Source organism: Miniopterus natalensis, chromosome X (genome assembly GCF_054644295.1).
Source record: "Miniopterus natalensis isolate mMinNat1 chromosome X, mMinNat1.hap1, whole genome shotgun sequence".
NCBI lineage: Eukaryota > Metazoa > Chordata > Mammalia > Chiroptera > Miniopteridae > Miniopterus > Miniopterus natalensis.
In genome coordinates this window covers 57,373,514-57,391,031 of record NC_142103.1, presented here as the reverse complement: position 1 = coordinate 57,391,031, position 17,518 = coordinate 57,373,514, and the positions used below count along the sequence as shown (strand labels likewise).

The following is a 17,518-nucleotide window of genomic DNA, read 5'->3' as shown; positions in this document are numbered from 1 at the left end:
ATGGGAATGCCAGGTAACCCTTTTTATTTCAGTATGGATGGATTACTTTAGTTCAGAGATGTTTATAGCTTTTAGATCAAGACTTCTTGGTCTAAGTTTGCTTATGATCCTGTGATTCTCCCCCCTCCCCCCCCGTTATTTAGTCGAAAATTTGCCCTTTTTGATGAACAGCATCGAGAAGAGATGCGAAAAGAACGGCGGAGGATTCAAGAGCAGCTGAGGCGGCTTAAGCGGAACCAGGAAAAGGAGAAGCTTAAGGGTCCTCCTGAGAAAAAGCCAAAAAAATTGAAAGAGCGTCCTGACCTAAAAGTAAGTCTTGTGTGGTATGATTATAACTAACAAAGCAAAGGAAGGATGCATACCTTTCCCTTTAGCTTTTGGATCCTCCCTTACCGATAATGAGGGCAGTATTGTCAAAAGCTAGTCTGAATTGACATGGCTACTTGGGTGTTTTCAGTAGTAGTATGACTGGTACTAACACAACCAGACTTAATCTGGTGCCATTGGGTGTCATTTCATACCTCATCCATTGGAAATATTTTCTAGAAGTTGAGATAAGTTTGGTGGATTTTTTTACATGTACACTTATGTACATATGTACACATATACGTACATACATCTTGTTTTTAAATTTTATGTATTAAAAGAAGCAACAGAAACAAATATAAAATATAAGTTGCTTTGCATAACTTAGGTAGGATTCCAGATATTACTATGCAGTGTAACTGTAATGTGTACCATAAAATGAGGTAACTGTGGTACAATGGAAAGACCCGTGGACTTGCAAACAGAGGATCTGGATTCAGGTCTGGTTGCCATCTACATAGGTCTGTGACCATAACCTCTTCAAACCTGTTTTCTCTTCTATAAAATACCTATCTCACAGTGTTATATTAAGTGATGTAATATGTGGGAAGCACTTTATAAACTATAAAATTCTCAACAAATCTAAACTGCTGTTAACATGTCATTAAAATATTTTAATGTTCGTTTCTTATATGTGATCTTGCATAAATATGATATAGTATTGACCCCATTTTAAAGATGAAAATGGGGTCAGTAGCAAAAGTGAGACGGAGACTTGGTTTTATTTAGCCTTTTCCTTGGGGCTGGGAATATGCCCATGCTGGCTGCCTGTGCTGTTGAATGCAGCCTTGGGCTTCCAACAGTCTTTCTTCTGTACATTTACTATTTTCATAGTTTACAACTTAAATTGGGAGTGGAAATCCTCTCCCTTTTCTTTCTTTCTTGATTTTTAAAGAAATGTTCTATTTTTTTTAATGTATCCTTTCCATACATATGCACTTTCGTTCAATGCCTCTGGTTGAAGGTGTTTAACAGTTTTCAAACTAAAGTTCTGAGCCTGTCTTTGTTTCTCTCTTGCCTTGTATGTATTTTTTTAAGCAGACTTTTAACTTTATTTTTCTACACAAAATTTTCATTGAAATTAAATGTTTTATTCCAGAAAGATCATAGGCTGAACTACCCAAGTTGTATATATTTCTTAAAGCTAACATCATGCAGCCTGCTTACTTCTGACATTGATATTTTTCCTCATGCAGCTGAAATGTGGGGCTTGTGGAGCCATTGGGCACATGAGGACAAACAAATTCTGCCCCCTCTATTATCAAACAAATGCTCCACCTTCCAACCCTGTTGCCATGACAGAGGAACAGGAGGAGGAGTTGGAAAAGACAGTCATTCATAATGATAATGAAGAACTTATCAAGGTTGAAGGGACCAAGATTGTCTTGGGGAAACAGCTCATTGAGAGGTAAGGGATAGGAAGTACCACGAAAGAGATCTATTAGAGGTTGGTGATACTGATGGTTGGCAGGGATGGATATGATGTGTTCTCTGACATGAAACTGAGGGCATAGGAACTTTGATGGATTTTCCTCCGTAATTGTTCCAGTAATGAAAATTATAATATTTTTGTTGTAAAGCACTTACTAAGTTCCACCACTTGCTCTTGGGCATGTACCTAACTTGTGAGTTTCAGTTTTCTTATTTATAAAATAAAACCACCTTTCCCAGGGTAGTTATGAAGATAAAAATGAGACTATATATAAACATAGTGCCTGGCATATAGTAGATGTTCTTCCTATTCTACTTCCAGGCACTCAATATTTGTAAGGTCTCTAATCTCAGAATGTTCTAATTATGGACCATTCAAAAGATTAAGGAGACATAAACTATGCTTATACTTACCTATCTCTTGCCCTCAGAGAATGTAATAGAGAAGTAAAGTTTTTAAATTAAAAGTTTTCCCTTAGCTTTTTAGTTTAAAAATTACAAACCTACAGAAAATTTGAAAGATTCCTCTAAATTTACCAACTGTTAGCATTTGTCTTTTCTTTATGTAGTTAAACTTTTTTTACTGAACTGCTTGGAAATACGTTGCAGGCATCATGACATTTCACTTATAAATTCTTTAGCATAGGACATGACAACATGATACTTACTATTACACCTAAGAAAATTAACATTAATTCAGTAGTATCTTGCATACAGTTCTTACTCAAATGTCCTTAGTTATCTCAATGTCTTATATTGCCTCTCCCCAAATTTAGGATCCAGTCCCAGTCCAGACATTAAGTATTTTGAGTCTCTCCTAATGTAGAACTGTCCTCCCCACCTTTTTTGTTTTTTATGACATTGACTTTTTTTGAAGAATTCAGGCCAGTTGTCTCATAAGAGATCCCACATTCTGGATTTGTCTGGTGGTTTTCTCATTGATTATATTCAGATTAAAAGTCTTTGGAGAGGTTGCTACAGAGGTGGTATTATGTACTTAATACACCACATCAGGAAGCTCATAACGTCAGATTTTCTTACTGTTTTAATCTTGTTAAAGTGATGATCCTCAGATTCCTCTATAATAAAGGTATGTTTTTCCCTTTGTAATGAACATGTGGGTGAATATCCTAATCCCTAACAGTTGTTCTCTCAGTAGTTTTAGCATCCATTGATGATTATTGCCTAAATTCAGTTGTTACATTGGGGGTTGCAAAACAATGCTTTTTGCCCTAATTGTAGCATTCTTTCTACATTAAATGGCATTCTATAAAGAAAAGCCCCCCCTTTTTGTTTTGTTAATCCTCACCCTAGGATAGTTTTTTCCATTGACATTTTAGAGAGAGTGGAAGGGAGGGACGGGGGGAGGGGGGAGAGAGAGAGAGAGAAACATCTGTATGAGAGAGATGCATGGATTGGTTGCCTCCCACATGCGTCCTGACTGGGAATTGATCAGTGACCTCCTGGTTCATAGGTCAGTGCTGAACCAGAGTCACACCAGCCAGGCGGTCAGGGTATTATATTCAAAATACATTTGAATTTTTTTTTGTGTATTTATTTATTTATTTATTTATTTATTAATCCTCACCGGAGGATATTTTTTCCATTGCTTTTCAGAGAGAGTAGAAGGGAGAGAGAAAAACGTCGATGTGAGAGAGATACATCGATTGGTTGCTTCCTGCACGCACCCCAACCAGGGTTGGGGATCGAGCCTGCAACTGAGGTGGGTGCCCTTGGCTGGAATCGAACCTGAGACCCTTTAGTCCACAGCCAATGCTCTAACCACTGAGCCAAACCCGCTAGGGTTTTGTGTTTATTTTTAAATTTGATACGCAATTATATTCATTTGTTTCTGGTTCTTTTTAGTTTTGGGTTCTTTTTCTATCCTTGATTGAATTACCCCAGTCCTCTTGATCCCAGTCCCATACAGTGGAAGGGAAGAAGGTGGATGGGCTTTTAATGATTGAGGGAAACACAAACTAGTTTTGGGATTTTTTTTTTTTTTTTTACAAACTAGTTTTTTTAAAAAATATATCTTTATTGATTTCAGAGAGAGGAAAGGAGAGGGAGAGAGAGACAGAAACATCAATGATGAGAGAGTCATTGATCGAGCCCGCAACCTGGGCATGTGCCCTGACCGGGAATCGAACCCCGATCGCCTGGATCCTAGGTCAACGCTCAACCGCTGAGCCACGCCCAGCCAGGCTACAAACTAGTTTTTAATGTCTTCCTTATTTCCATTCTGTGTGTTAAGTTTCCTAGCCCTTTAACCCCAAGATAGAATGTTGGAGCTAGAAGAATTCTTGAAATTCCTTTAGCCTAGTTCCCTTATCTTCTAAATAGGAAACTGAGGTGAAATTGTGGCTTGCCTGGTTCTTTATTAATTTGGAGATCCTATGGGGCCTTGCCTGATCTGAGCCTTAGATGTGGGTATCTGTCCTTTTGTTTGGCTTTTTCTTCCCCAGGCTTATGCTTAGGTACTTTGGACTTTTTTACTGTAGTTGCTTTTTTTCCTGGGGACTAGAAATAGGGACTGCACACTATGAAAGTGTTATTGATTGCAGTGCAGATGAGGTTCGCAGAAAATCTCTGGTTCTCAAGTTCCCTAAACAGCAACTTCCTCCCAAGAAGAAACGGCGAGTTGGAACCACTGTTCACTGTGACTATTTGAATGTGAGTATTTGCATTGCTTCTTTCTGATCTAGATGAGCTCCTCATTGATTCCCCTAGCCCTCTAAGCCATGGTTCCTACATAACCTTAGATTCTCCCTTTGTCCTTGCCCTGAAAATTATGTGTATTGTTCACTACAAGACTTCTAAGATATCTTTGCCTAGCTAGAAGGTATTGTTTTTTAATCTCTAGAAGCATTCCGATTCCTTATTTCTCCTTAGAGACCTCATAAGTCCATCCACCGGCGCCGGACAGACCCCATGGTGACACTGTCATCTATCTTGGAGTCTATCATCAATGACATGAGAGATCTTCCAAATGTGAGTTCATTTCATTCATGTTTACAGTAGAGATGTCAAGACTCTTTGTTGCCTGTGATTACAGATAGAGGACAGTATAGTCCTAGGTACATGGAACTACTAAATCTTTGGGATGTAGTTCGTTCGTTCTCTCTCTCTCTCTCTCTCTCTCTCTCTCTCAATCCTCACCCGAGGATATTTTTTCCATTGATTTATTTTTTTATTTTTATTAGAGTGGGAGAGAAATATGAATGTGAGAGAGGTGTATCAATTGGTTGCTTCCCACACATGCCTTGACCGGGGCCAGGGATCGAACCTGCAACCTAGGTAGGTGTCCTTGACTGGGAATCAAACCCAGGACCCTTTGGTGTGCAGGCTGACGCTCTTACCAGAGAGCCAAACCGGCCAGGGCTCCCTCCCTCCCTCCCTCCCTCCCTCCTTCCTTCCTTCTCTCCTTCTATCTCTCTCTTTTTTCTCTTCTCTGTCAATCAAACCTGCAACCTAGGTATGTGTCTAGACCAGGAATCGAACCTGCAACCTTTTTGGTGTACAGGAGGATGCTCCAACCAACAGCCACCTAGCTAGGGCTAAAATATTTTTGTTGATGTTTAGAGAGGGAGGAAGGGGGAGAGAGAGAGAGAGAGAGAGAGAGAGAGAGAGAAAGAGAGAGAGAAAGAAACATCGATCAGCTGCCTCCTTCATGCCCCCTACCTGGGATTGAGCCTACAACTCAGGTATATGCCCTGACCGGGAATCGAATCTGCAACCTTTTGGTACACGGGATGATGTCCAACCAACTGAGCTACACTGGCCAGGGCTAGGATGTAGGTTTTTGCTTTTTTGTTGTTTTAAATATTTAAAATAGTTTAGTAGAGAAAATAGTCAGATTTGCTCCATCTAGAAAGAGTCCTTTGAGAGTTGATGGCTAGGTAGACGGATAGGATATGAGAGAATCTTCAGGAATTGGCTCTGGCAAGTGTTCTTTGCTTATGGATGGTGCTGGTTCTTGTTTGCACAGACATACCCTTTCCACACTCCAGTCAATGGAAAGGTTGTAAAGGACTACTACAAAATTATTACTCGACCAATGGACTTACAGACACTCCGTGAAAATGTGCGTAAACGCCTCTACCCATCTCGGGAAGAGTTCAGAGAGCATTTGGAGCTCATTGTGAAAAATAGTGCAACTTACAATGGTAAGAATCATCTGTTCTTTGGCTGAAGAGATCGCCTTTCAGGTCCTTGTTCATCCCAACTAGTCATAAATTCAGACTAGATTGGACTGATGAAAAGGTCCTAAAATAGTGCATTTTGCGGTTATGAAAATCAGGTAGTACACATTTTCGTCATTTAATATACAGCTGACCCTTGAACAACAACGGGAGGTCCATTGATATGCAATTTTTAAATTGGCCCTCACAGTTCAAACCCATGTTTTTCAAGGATCAACTGGCAGTAGGAATCCTGAGTATGTGGAGGGCCATCTTAAATTACACATGAATTTTCAACTGTGTGGGTGGTCAGCTCTAACCTCTGAGTTGTTCATGGGTCAATTGTATATTACTCCTTTTTATTACCACTTTTTAATGTGTCCTCTGCAGAATTTGGAGTCTATCTGTTGAAGTGAAACAATTACATGGGGAGTACTGAGAGGAAGAAGTGGGCCTAGGTGTAAAAAAGGAGAAACATTCAATGTGGATAGAACCTGTGCAGAGTATGTGCTTGTGACCATGTTTGCTGTGTGTGAACCTTCGATTTGGTCTACAGATCTATTATAGGGGATGTTATATGTCCACTTTGCTTAAAAGCTGGAAAGGCAAGGAGGAGGAAATCTTTAAAGGGGGGAAATCAATATAGTTTCTGCATGCAAAGGATAAAACTTTTTGGTTTCCATTGTATCCTTGAGCACAGATTTGTATGTAACTAGGAATTAAGAGTACAGGTAGAGTATGAGTCATGGCTCTGCCTCTTACAAATTGAGTCACCTCTCATAGCCTCCTCGGTTTTCTAGTCTGTAAACATGGGCAATAGTGTTTTATCTTCTCATTATTCTTATCATTGAACATGTCATTAAACATTTGTTGAATGAGTCAACAAATGAATGCTAAATTAATTAGTGGTTGAAAAAAGAGCTGAGAGGTTTAGGCTCTGGGGAACACTTACACAAAAGAATAGACAGAGTCAGATAACCAAGCAAAGGGTACTGAAAGGAAGTAGTCAGAATTAGTTTAGATGAAAATGTTTTAACTATCTTGGTGAGCTTAAATTAGGGCAGCCATAAGCAGGGAGTGTAGGAAATGGTTTGAGAGTTTTCTAAAGCTCTTGTTACAGATTTCAGGGAAACTAAAGTAATAGTCTGAGGTGGGATGGAGGTTATTTTATGAGAAAGGCTTTGGATTAGCCATATGTTGGGAGGACATCACAAACTGAGTTCTGCAAACAAAAATTGCAGTGATGAATTCTATATGCTAAGTGTGGAAAGGTTTTAAATCATGTATTGGTCACCTTAGCCATCAAACATATCGTCGTTCCCTATCCATAGTATCATTTTCAAGGTATTAAAGACAGCAGTATCAACAATTGTACTACTATGTGTGGATATACACAAGGAAGAGAGTTAAAATTTGTTTATTCATTGTTGTGTATCTAATATTTGTTAGGCACTAAAAATAAAGATAAGACTGGTATATCTGTGTAACCCGGCAGCTAGGCTGGTGCCTGGCACATTTTCAGTGCTTAAGTAAATGTAAAAGTCTGGAGAAGTGTTGGCAGCTCTTGCCTCCTGTTTTTAACAGTTCCATCCCTCCTTGTTGCTCTATAATTTAGGGCCAAAGCATTCATTGACCCAGATCTCTCAATCCATGCTGGATCTCTGTGATGAAAAACTCAAAGAGGTGAGACATTTAAAATGCGAGAAAGGCAGTGGAATTAGAAGGGGGTGGGTAGCAGGGTTGAGGAAGTAGGGAATGTAACAGAAGGAAGAGTAGAGAAATGTGGGAGTAGCAGATATTTAGTAACATACTAACATAGAGTCTAGAAGGGACCTTATACATTACATTATATAGTCCAATTCCTTCCTTTTATAGTTGGAAAAACTGAGGTCCATAGAAGAAAATGACTTCTCCTGGGCATCATGAATGTTAAATAGTAGAACTAGGATTGAAATCTAGAACCCAAATATCTCTTTAGAAAGGGTCAAGGAAAGTGACTTTCCAGGAAGTCATCTGGAGCTAAGAGACTGTGTTTTGGCAGGGAGGAATTTTAAATTTTAAAAAGTAATCTGTATTGCATCTTCTTACCAAAAAAAAAAACATGGTACCTTATAAGCTTACAAAAATCCAATGATGGTAATGATGATGATGTTTATACTGAAGTAGACACTTCATAAAAGAGGAGATAATCAAATGGCCAATGAACATGAAAAGATCCTCAACTTGATTGATCACTAGGGAAGTGCAAATTTAAACCATGATTAGATACTACTACATAACCACCAGAAAGGCTAAAATTTTAAAGACTTTAAAAAAGGTTGACAATGCTAAGTGTTGGTGAGAATGTGGAGCAGTTGGTACGTAAACTTTTTCCTAGTACAGTCTAAAATGAATTTGGTTTAGATTTCCTTACACAGAAGTCATTAATCAACAGTAATGTGTTCAGTGTTTTCAGTAATAGCTTTATAGCAAAAACAGTGTGATATTAAAACCTAACTTGGTGAAGGTGTTTCTGTTATGGAAGCTAAGGTGTTGATGCCCAGGGGTGTATATTTTTGGTGATCCACAGAGTAGAATACAGAATAACTAAAGGAGTGGTTGGTATATCTATTTGATCCTTTTACTGGAATATCATTTATTTGGACTTTCTGCCTGAAACTGAGTAATCGACAATTCATAGACTTTTTGGGACAAGGGCAATAGACAACTGAACTTTCAAGTTTTCCTTAATTTTCTGTGGTGATCATACGTCAGGGAAACCACTGCCTTTCCTTTGCTTTGTTTCATGTCAGAAAGAAGACAAATTGGCTCGCTTAGAGAAAGCTATCAATCCCTTGTTGGATGATGATGACCAAGTGGCATTTTCTTTTATTCTGGACAATATTGTCACCCAGAAAATGATGGCAGTTCCAGATGTAAGTGGTCTCTGTGCTAAATATTGTGAGGATAGTACAGGGGAAAGGAAAGGACAATAGGGTGTACATGTGTATGTGTGTTGGGGAGTCTGGAGGGTGGTGTTTGTCAATTCAAACTGGCATATAAATTTAAAAATTGACTTTTTTGCTCTATGTGTGCATTATTATTGAAATCAAAGAGGCCAGGAATCTGTGGACATCGGTTCTTTCTTCCTAATGTTTACATTCAGTATTTGAATGCTCCTGAGTAGACCTAGAGAGAAATTAGTATGCCAGCTAATGGGAGCTTCGGAAATAGAGTTGCTTCTTGAAAAATGACAGTTTGATAATTACCCAGTGTTTTGTTGTCTTTTGTTTCCTTTTTTGTCTTTTGCAACGTTCTGACAGGGCTACCATGTTGATTCTATGTACCATTTTGTTGTAAGGATCCTGCCTAGGAATTCTGAACTAAGTTTCCTTTTGTGTTGTAGGCGTATGTTGTATATATGTAATGCTATAAAACTTTTGGATGGGACTAGGGAGTAAGAAGTTTTAATTGAGTATGGAGCAGGGGTTCTTACTCTTTCAGGGCATAGGAACCCTTAAAGGAATACATGAATACCTTAAATTACCTACAGGGTTTTGTGTGATTATGTATCTTTCTGGGAAAAGGGTCAGTAGCTTTCGTCAGAGTCTTAGGAATATCTTTAACCCAATGAAGGTTGAGAATCTCCAGTATAAAGAATGATTTTTATTTAGTTTCTCATTCTTTCTTTTTGCTAGTCTTGGCCATTTCATCACCCAGTTAATAAGAAGTTTGTTCCAGATTATTACAAAGTGATTGTCAGTCCAATGGATTTAGAGACTATACGTAAGGTGAGTGGTTTGATCTAAGATGTCTTTCTGGAATCAAGTAACTTTGTATGTGTATCTGAGTACCTTATTCTTTTAATCACAGAATATCTCCAAGCACAAGTATCAGAGTCGAGAGAGCTTTCTAGATGATGTCAACCTTATCCTGGCCAACAGTGTTAAGTACAATGGTGGGTATGTCTCCCTGTTTTTTTCTCTTTCCATCAATCTATCCACCTAACATTAGTTAGCATTATTAAAATTTAAGTACATGAAGAAGTCTTGAGCAGTGATAGTCAACAAAATCAGTCAAGTATCTTTCTATGCTTTTATTAAAGCAGGCACATATTTTAGTGTATGTGTTCTGTAAACTTTGTTAATAATTTTTAATGATGAAAAAGCAATGCATATTTATTTTTTTAAACTTTGGAAAGTACAGAAAAATGAGATGAGAATAAAAAAAAAGTGGATATTACTTTGGACTTTGAGTCATCACTGCTTTCCACGAGATGTGAAAACTCATGTATGCCCCAGGCCCTTAGATGGAGCATAGGGAAATGTGTGAGTTATAGACCATGGTGAGTTCAGTATATGAACTGATTGAATAATATATGCCAGGTTCTGAGCTAGTTACTTAATCTACTGATAGGAAAGACATAGTCACTGTCCTTATATAATTCACAGTCCAATTAAAGGGAAAGACAGTAAAAATGCAGCTTGACAAGGGCTATATTATAAGGATGTACAAAGTGCACTAGAGAGGAAGTAGCACCTTCACCTAAGGGATAGGGAAGGCTTCTTAAACTAAAAAGTTTCAGTTTTGAATGACTCACTTGTTAAATAAACATTGATTGAGCATCTAATATGTGTTGGCACTGATAGATGCTACAAATACAAAATCAAATTAGATATGATCCCTGCCCCCAACTTGGTTATTGTTTAGTTGGGGAAACAGGAAAGAAAAATTATGGAACTTAAATATTATGCTAGATGCATGCAGGATATGTCAGAGAAACACAGAAACAGGGTATCTAAATCAGAGTAGGGTTAGAAGAAGCTTTCTGGAAAAGAGTTTTGTTAAGCTGAGTTTTAAAGGATTAGTAGCAGAGAAAACAGTAGTATGTTAAGGCACAGAGGCCTGAAATTACACTATCAGCTCACAAAACAAGTTGTTGGGGTTGCAGTTTCACTGCACATGTTGGTGAATGACTGGTTATATATAGAGAGGTACATCGGAGTCAAATCATAGAGGGCCTGTGTGCCATATGCCACACTTAAAAGTTTTTTACTTTATCTTAGGTGGGAGGACATTGAAGGAATTAAGTAGTGAAATGATGATCCCATATAATGCATTAAGCAAAATAGAAGAGGATGCTAAGGGCATTTGAAAGAATTGACTAGCATACTGAGGTCTCAGTTAAAAATCCACATGATGGTAGGGCTTTTCTCCAGCAATATTCAGCAGCCCAAGTGGTATGGCTGTAAGTCCGCCAGATAGAAGGGATAGATAATTGGAAGGAGGAGGTGAAGGAAGGGACAACCAGAAAGATAGATGAGGAAATTGCTTTCTCGGCAGAGAGAACAGAATGTTCAGTATCATGGAGGAAATAAAGAACAGGGCAAGTTTGGGTAACTGTATTTGACTAGTACCTATATATTTCACTAAGGGAAGTGGTGGGAGATGAGCCTTCCATTTTTGTTCTATTTGGGTTGGGTTAAAAGAATATACTTTCTCCCTTGTGATCTCCTTATTGCTTTGGAAATTAGAGAGTAGAAATGTCCTTTTCCAGGTCAGTTATCTATCCATTATTGTCTCCTGAAAACACGTAAAGCTAATCAGCCAGAAATCTGGTAATATAAATGTGTTGGTAGGCTCACAGATGTTCATTAATGATTATAACAAATTATAAGCAAGCAGGAGTGTTAAGAAAGGCTGCTTGGCCTGGGGATGCTGGCTTAAGATATGAGGAGCTTATGTAAGGCAATAAGAAAAACCCAGAAGATGCTAATTGAAAAATGAGCAGAGGGCAGATGGACAAGTCACAGAAGACAAAAATTAAATAGCTGATGAACATGAGTAAATACTCAGTTGCATCTGGTAATCAAAGAAATGCAAATTGAAATTAAGAGGTACCATTTTTTTTCACCTATTAGATGAACTCAATTTTTAAAAAATGGAATATTCAGCGCTAGTGAGGCAGGTGCTCTCGCATTTTGCTGTTGGCAGTATAAAATTGTAAGACATTTCTGGAAAGCTGTTTGGCAGCATTGAGAGACTTAAAAATAGTTAAGGCGAAGCGACTTTATAGTTCAGCAGGCTTGAATTTGAATATTGGCGCCACTGCTTAATAGCAGTGTGACTTTGGGTAAGTAACTCAGCCTTTGCTTTCCCATATGTAAAATGGGTATAATAATAGTACTCTCTTCAGAGGGCTATTGTGAGGATTAAATAAAATACGAATGTGAGTGCTTAGCACATGGTGATTAGATGATAGTCTATCGTAATCAGAGATATAGACAAAGATGTTTATGATAAAGTTATTTATATTAATGAGAAATAACCTGAATGATTAATCTAAAGGGAATGTTTAGTTATTGTGCCATCTGTGTGATGGATTATTATGTAAAGATTGAAAGGTCTTTTTTTAAAAAACAACAACTAATGACAAAAATGCTCCCAATGTTACGTGAGAAAAGCAGAACACAAAACTTTATTTCATCTCAGTTATGCTTTAAAAAATGTTTATGTAAAAGATTGGAATGAAACATATCAGTGTGATAATAGTGATTATTTCTGAGAATAAAGGGTTAAGATAATCTTCATTTTCATCTTTTTTATGTTTTTCAAGTTTTCTACTGGTATGGAAAACAGGAAACTCAATAGAGGTGGAGAAGGGTAGGGAAGAAGTTCCAGGCAGAAAGAACAAATGCAAAAGTAGATGAGTTCCTTGGATAGGGAAATGAAAGCAGTTGAGTTTGGCTAGGGTCCAGAGTAGGAGCTAGTTTTGGGTGTAAGAGATGAGTTTTTTAAGGTAGATGGGCAAATAATGAAAGGTGCAGTATGTCACAATAAGCCTTTAAAAGGAAAAAGAGCCTTGGCAGGCTTGGCTCAGCAGTTGAGCATCGACCTATGGTCCAGGAGATCAAGGTTTGATTCCTGGTCAGGACACATGCCTGGGTGGGCTCGATCCCCGGCAGGAGGTGTGCAGGAGGCAGCCAATCAATGACTCTCATTATTGATGTTTCTATCTCTCCCTCTCCCTTCTCTCTGAAATCAATAAAAATATATTAAAAAAGAAAAAGAGGGCCATATCAGGTATTATAGTTAGATCATTCTGGAAGCTATTTGAAGAATAGATTGAAGGGAAATGAGATATAGATACCAATAAAGAAACTTCGCAACAATCAAAGTTAAAAATACTGAGGGCCTGAAATAAGATAAGTAGCAATAAGAATGGAAAGATGGGGACAGATTGTAGAGTTACTGAGGAAGGCTCTGGCCAGTGTGGCTCAGTTGATTGGAGCATTGTCACGTACACCAAGACTGATTCTCGGTCAGGGCACACACCCAAGTTGTGGGTTTGATCCCCTGTTGTGTTTGTGGGGGGCAAATGATCGATGTTTCTCTCTCTCTCTCTGTCCCCCCTTTCCTTTCTCTAAGATCAATTTTTTAAAAAGGAGATGCTGAGGAAGTAGAATTGATATCTTCGTAAATGGTTGAATGTTGGAGGGATGGATAAAGGACAGAAAATTCAAGATGGTGCCAAGCACTCATATGCTGTTGGTGAAAACATAAATGGGTACAGACTTTCTAGAGGACTATAAATGTTCATTCCCTTTATCCAAACAATTTTACCTCCAGGGAATACTCCATACAAGTTTTCAGAGGCACATGTACACATATACATAGGTTTGCAATTGCAACATTGTTCATAACTGCAAAAACGTGGAAGCATTCTGAATATCCAGTAATAGGAAATTGGTTGAATAAATTATGATGCATCTATATGATGGAATACAGTTTAGCTATCAAAATGGTAGATTAACAAGTAAAGTGTTTTCGTATATGCTGATATCAAAATATATTCTGTATAGTCCTAGTTGGTTGCTCGGTTGGAGCATTGTCCCTTACATCAAAAGGCTGTAGGTTTAATTCCTGGTCAGGGCACATACCTAGGCTGTGGGTTTGATCTCCAGTCAGGGTGCATATGGGAGGCAACCGATCAGTGTTTCTCTGTCACATCAATGTTCTTCTCTCTCCCCTCCCCTCAAGTCAATAAACATATCCTTTGGTGAGGACTTAAAAAAATTAAAGTGACTTAAAAATATATATATTCTATATGTATTATTGAAAACTAGATTGCTCAACAGTATATACGGAAGGAGTTGCAAATTCAGGTCCTATTGAGGCCAGACAGGTAACATAAATGAGTGAAATGGGCTCAATATAGAGACTGATGAACTGGAGAGTACATACCCCACCTAAAGGGATCAGTCACTGTTTAGCTCAAAGGGAGAGATGAGGATAATTTTTACTTTATACTTGTTTGTACTTAGGTACTTGAATTTTTAAAATTGAGCACGTGATACTTTTGTAATTTAAAAACAAATTTCCACTTTTGGAAGGATGGATAAATCTGATGACATCCCGAATTCTGACTTGGCCAACTGGTGGTACAATGTACTAATATAGGAAATACAGGAGGAGTCATTATGGAGAAGTGTTTTGTGTTGAGGTAGAACGTCTGAGTGAAGACTTACAGTAGATAGTTAGCTATATACAGGTTCAAAGTTCAGAAGAAAAGTTTGTACTGTAAATATGAATATTCTTTCAAATTATCAGCATATAAAAATATAAATAGATGAGCTCAAACAGAATAGGGTACACTCCTTGAACCACGTGATGCTGTATTAAAATATGGCTGTATGTTTTTCTGGATAGAAAAACCAAAGCTTTATCAGGTTATCAAAGTTGTATGTGACCCAAAGAAGTTAGAAACCACTGTTTAGTTAAGATAGAATGTAGGATGAGAATAGAATCAACAAATTCCAACATTTAAGGGATCAGGTAGAGAATACTGGAGAGTGGCTAGAATGAAAGAAGGAAAACAAGAGGAGAGCAATGTCCTGGAAACCAAGAGAAGAGGAAAATAGCTACAAGAAGAGGTCAAGTGCTATAGAGGAGACGAAAGAAAATGGTCATTAGAAGAGCTATTTCAGTGAACTGGTGGAATCAGAAGCCAGATTGCAGAAGATATGAATGAATGGGAAGTAAGAAAATGGAAACTGAAATTTGCCTGTGATGGGAAGAAGGAAGACTGTAATCAATATGTTGAAGGGGATGAAGGCAATTGGACAGAGGGGAACTTTGTATAGGCGAAAGAGAAGAAAAATAAGGATAGGAGATAAGGTCCCTGTGGAAGTGGGAAGATAGACAAGAAGAAAAGTTTCTGCCTCTCATTTTCTCTGTAAGTAAAGTAGGAAACAGGGTCTTATGCTGAGAGAGGGTGAGATGGTGGAAGAGAGAATTTGAAGAGAAATGTAGATAAAGGTTTGAATTCTCTGTTGTAGGAAATTTGAAATGGAGCTGACTTGGGGACATTTCAGAACTGTTGAGCAGCCTTTGAGGGTCCAGCTGAAGTTGGACACCATTAATTTTTATAGCAACATCAATTGGCACAGTTGTGTAATTTCCTTTGTCAGTGTTCATTAAACCAAGTTAGGGAACTGAGAAGGCAGATGACAGAATTGATTCAGGATTGGGATTTTGCTTTCTGGATGTGTTAGAAAGATTGAGAATTGAAGGTGTTAACAAGAAGGAAAGAAAGGTTGAAGTTTGAACTCAAACTTTCTCACCAAAGGATTTTATAGCAGAAGATTGTGACTATACAAAGTCTCTAGTTTGGAAGAGTATCCCAAAGCAGCTCTACAAAAGCTTGAAATTTCTTTGGCAATTCATATTTTATCTTCAAATTTATGCAAATTTTGTATTAGGCTTCTCTGTTTGTACTTTGACATGTTGCAAATTTCTTAATAAATTATTTTATATCCCCCAACCTCCATCTTCAAGTAAAATTGCTGATGAAGGAAGATACATTACAATGATCCTGTATCTTAACTTTGGCATACTGCACATTACCTTAGTTTTCAAAGCATATGGGCTAATTAGGGAAGATACTAAAACCAAGAGAAGCTTGATAGACTGGGAAACAAAAATTAATGGGCCTGTAAGTATCCTTGAGGTCAGTAAAGACAACATTCTGGATATAGCCATGGATATGTTTTGCTGGGAGTAAAGGTGCAAACCATTAACAAGAAGATTTGCAAGGATTTTGGATAGGTAGTACATATGAACATTAGAGTAACCTACCATGATGGGAGGGATTTGGAGCCAAAAGGAAGATTGTGCCAGGTGCAGAAGTCCTTGGTGAATGTGAGTGGATTAGTGGTGGTAAGTAAAGGTGAAGAGCACAGATCTCAAGTGACCTACAGGGAGGGGCCAGGCAAGTAATATAAATGAGTGAAGTGGGCCAGGTGTAGGGTGTAGTAACCTGGAACAGTACATATTTTATCTAAAGGGACATGTACTTCAGTCTGATTGTTGTCCTAAGGAAATGACTATCCAGTGCTGTCTAGGTATTTTTGTTTTTCACATGAAGCTGAAAATCTGGATCTTTTTGGTGTGCCATTTTTACATCCCACTTTTTACATATTTGCAAATAATTTTTAAAAATGTTTAACTCTGTGGGCCAAATAAAAACATTTATCTGCAGGCCAAATCTGGCTCCAAGAAAGCTGGTTATCAACCTCTGGCATAGTAGAAAACAAGCCTCAAAGTAGAGGTATTTTTCTTCAAGGGCAAGTAAGTAATGATTTGATTGCAACAGTGAAGAGCCTATAAGGCTGGAATCACCCTTCCTTAACCAGTGGGTGGGGGTATAAGAAACTTCTTAATAGGGTTGTGTTAGTGGTGTTATAGGATATGAAATGTGACATCTTTTGTACTGAAAGGACATCTAATCCTGGGCAGCCCAGTACTGGGTACTATACACAAAATAATACTTTTGCTTCAAATTTTAATGATTTAGCCAGATACTAACCTGCCTCTTTTTTTAAGTAATAGTAACAAAGTCTAGAGTCTGTTCCCTACTTTAAAATTTTTTATTTCAAAAAATTTTACTAACCAAAATTAGTAGAATGGGATCTCTAGTTAACATTATTTTGACTATTTCAGATCTTTCACATATAATATTACACTATTTCCATAGCATTTTATGTACCTTCATTGACTTATCATATATTATCACACATGTAGTCCATGAGATATATAGTCAAGATGCCTAGCATTAAGATTAGGGTCATTAGGCTACAAGTGGAAGGTAAGGAACACTGCATTTAAAACTGCACCAGGAAGTATGCAGTACATATCAGAGGACTCAGTCTTGTACTTAAGTGGTGGTTATGGGACTGCACCCTATAATAGAGTTCAAGCCCTTATGCCTTCCAGCTACCACATAGGTACTGAACCAACTCAGAGCTCTGTTTATGTTCAAATAACATTTCAAAAGAACATTAATAATCAGGGAAACACAAAACTTGGAATTGGAGCTATTCGCAATAGTTTCAAAAGGCACACATTCCATGACAGTGAAAGGAGAGTCATACAGGTAAAGAAATCCCTTCTGAAAAACAACCCAAACTTTTTGCCAGTCTTAAAGCCATAGGGTCATAAGTTGGCAGAGAGAGGCCTTACTAATTATTAAATGTTTGATTAGATTTGAAATGAACTGCGTA

General features: G+C 37.9%; 1 protein-coding gene across 5 annotated transcripts in view; it reads left to right on the top strand.

The window, feature by feature from the left end:
• TAF1 (TATA-box binding protein associated factor 1) overlaps positions 1-17,518 on the top strand; it is a 64,399-nt gene that overhangs the window by 23,077 nt on the left and 23,804 nt on the right. For 4 of the 5 annotated variants that reach the window (XM_016207399.2, XM_016207398.2, XM_016207396.2 and 1 more), the window contains 9 exons: positions 144-309; positions 1,563-1,774; positions 4,362-4,470; positions 4,690-4,788; positions 5,786-5,963; positions 7,594-7,661; positions 8,771-8,893; positions 9,656-9,748; positions 9,831-9,915. In XM_016207399.2, coding sequence (XP_016062885.1) covers positions 144-309; positions 1,563-1,774; positions 4,362-4,470; positions 4,690-4,788; positions 5,786-5,963; positions 7,594-7,661; positions 8,771-8,893; positions 9,656-9,748; positions 9,831-9,915 — 1,133 coding nt within the window. The remainder of the gene's footprint in view (positions 1-143; positions 310-1,562; positions 1,775-4,361; positions 4,471-4,689; positions 4,789-5,785; positions 5,964-7,593; positions 7,662-8,770; positions 8,894-9,655; positions 9,749-9,830; positions 9,916-17,518) is intronic. The other variant, XM_016207400.2, reaches the window with a different exon arrangement.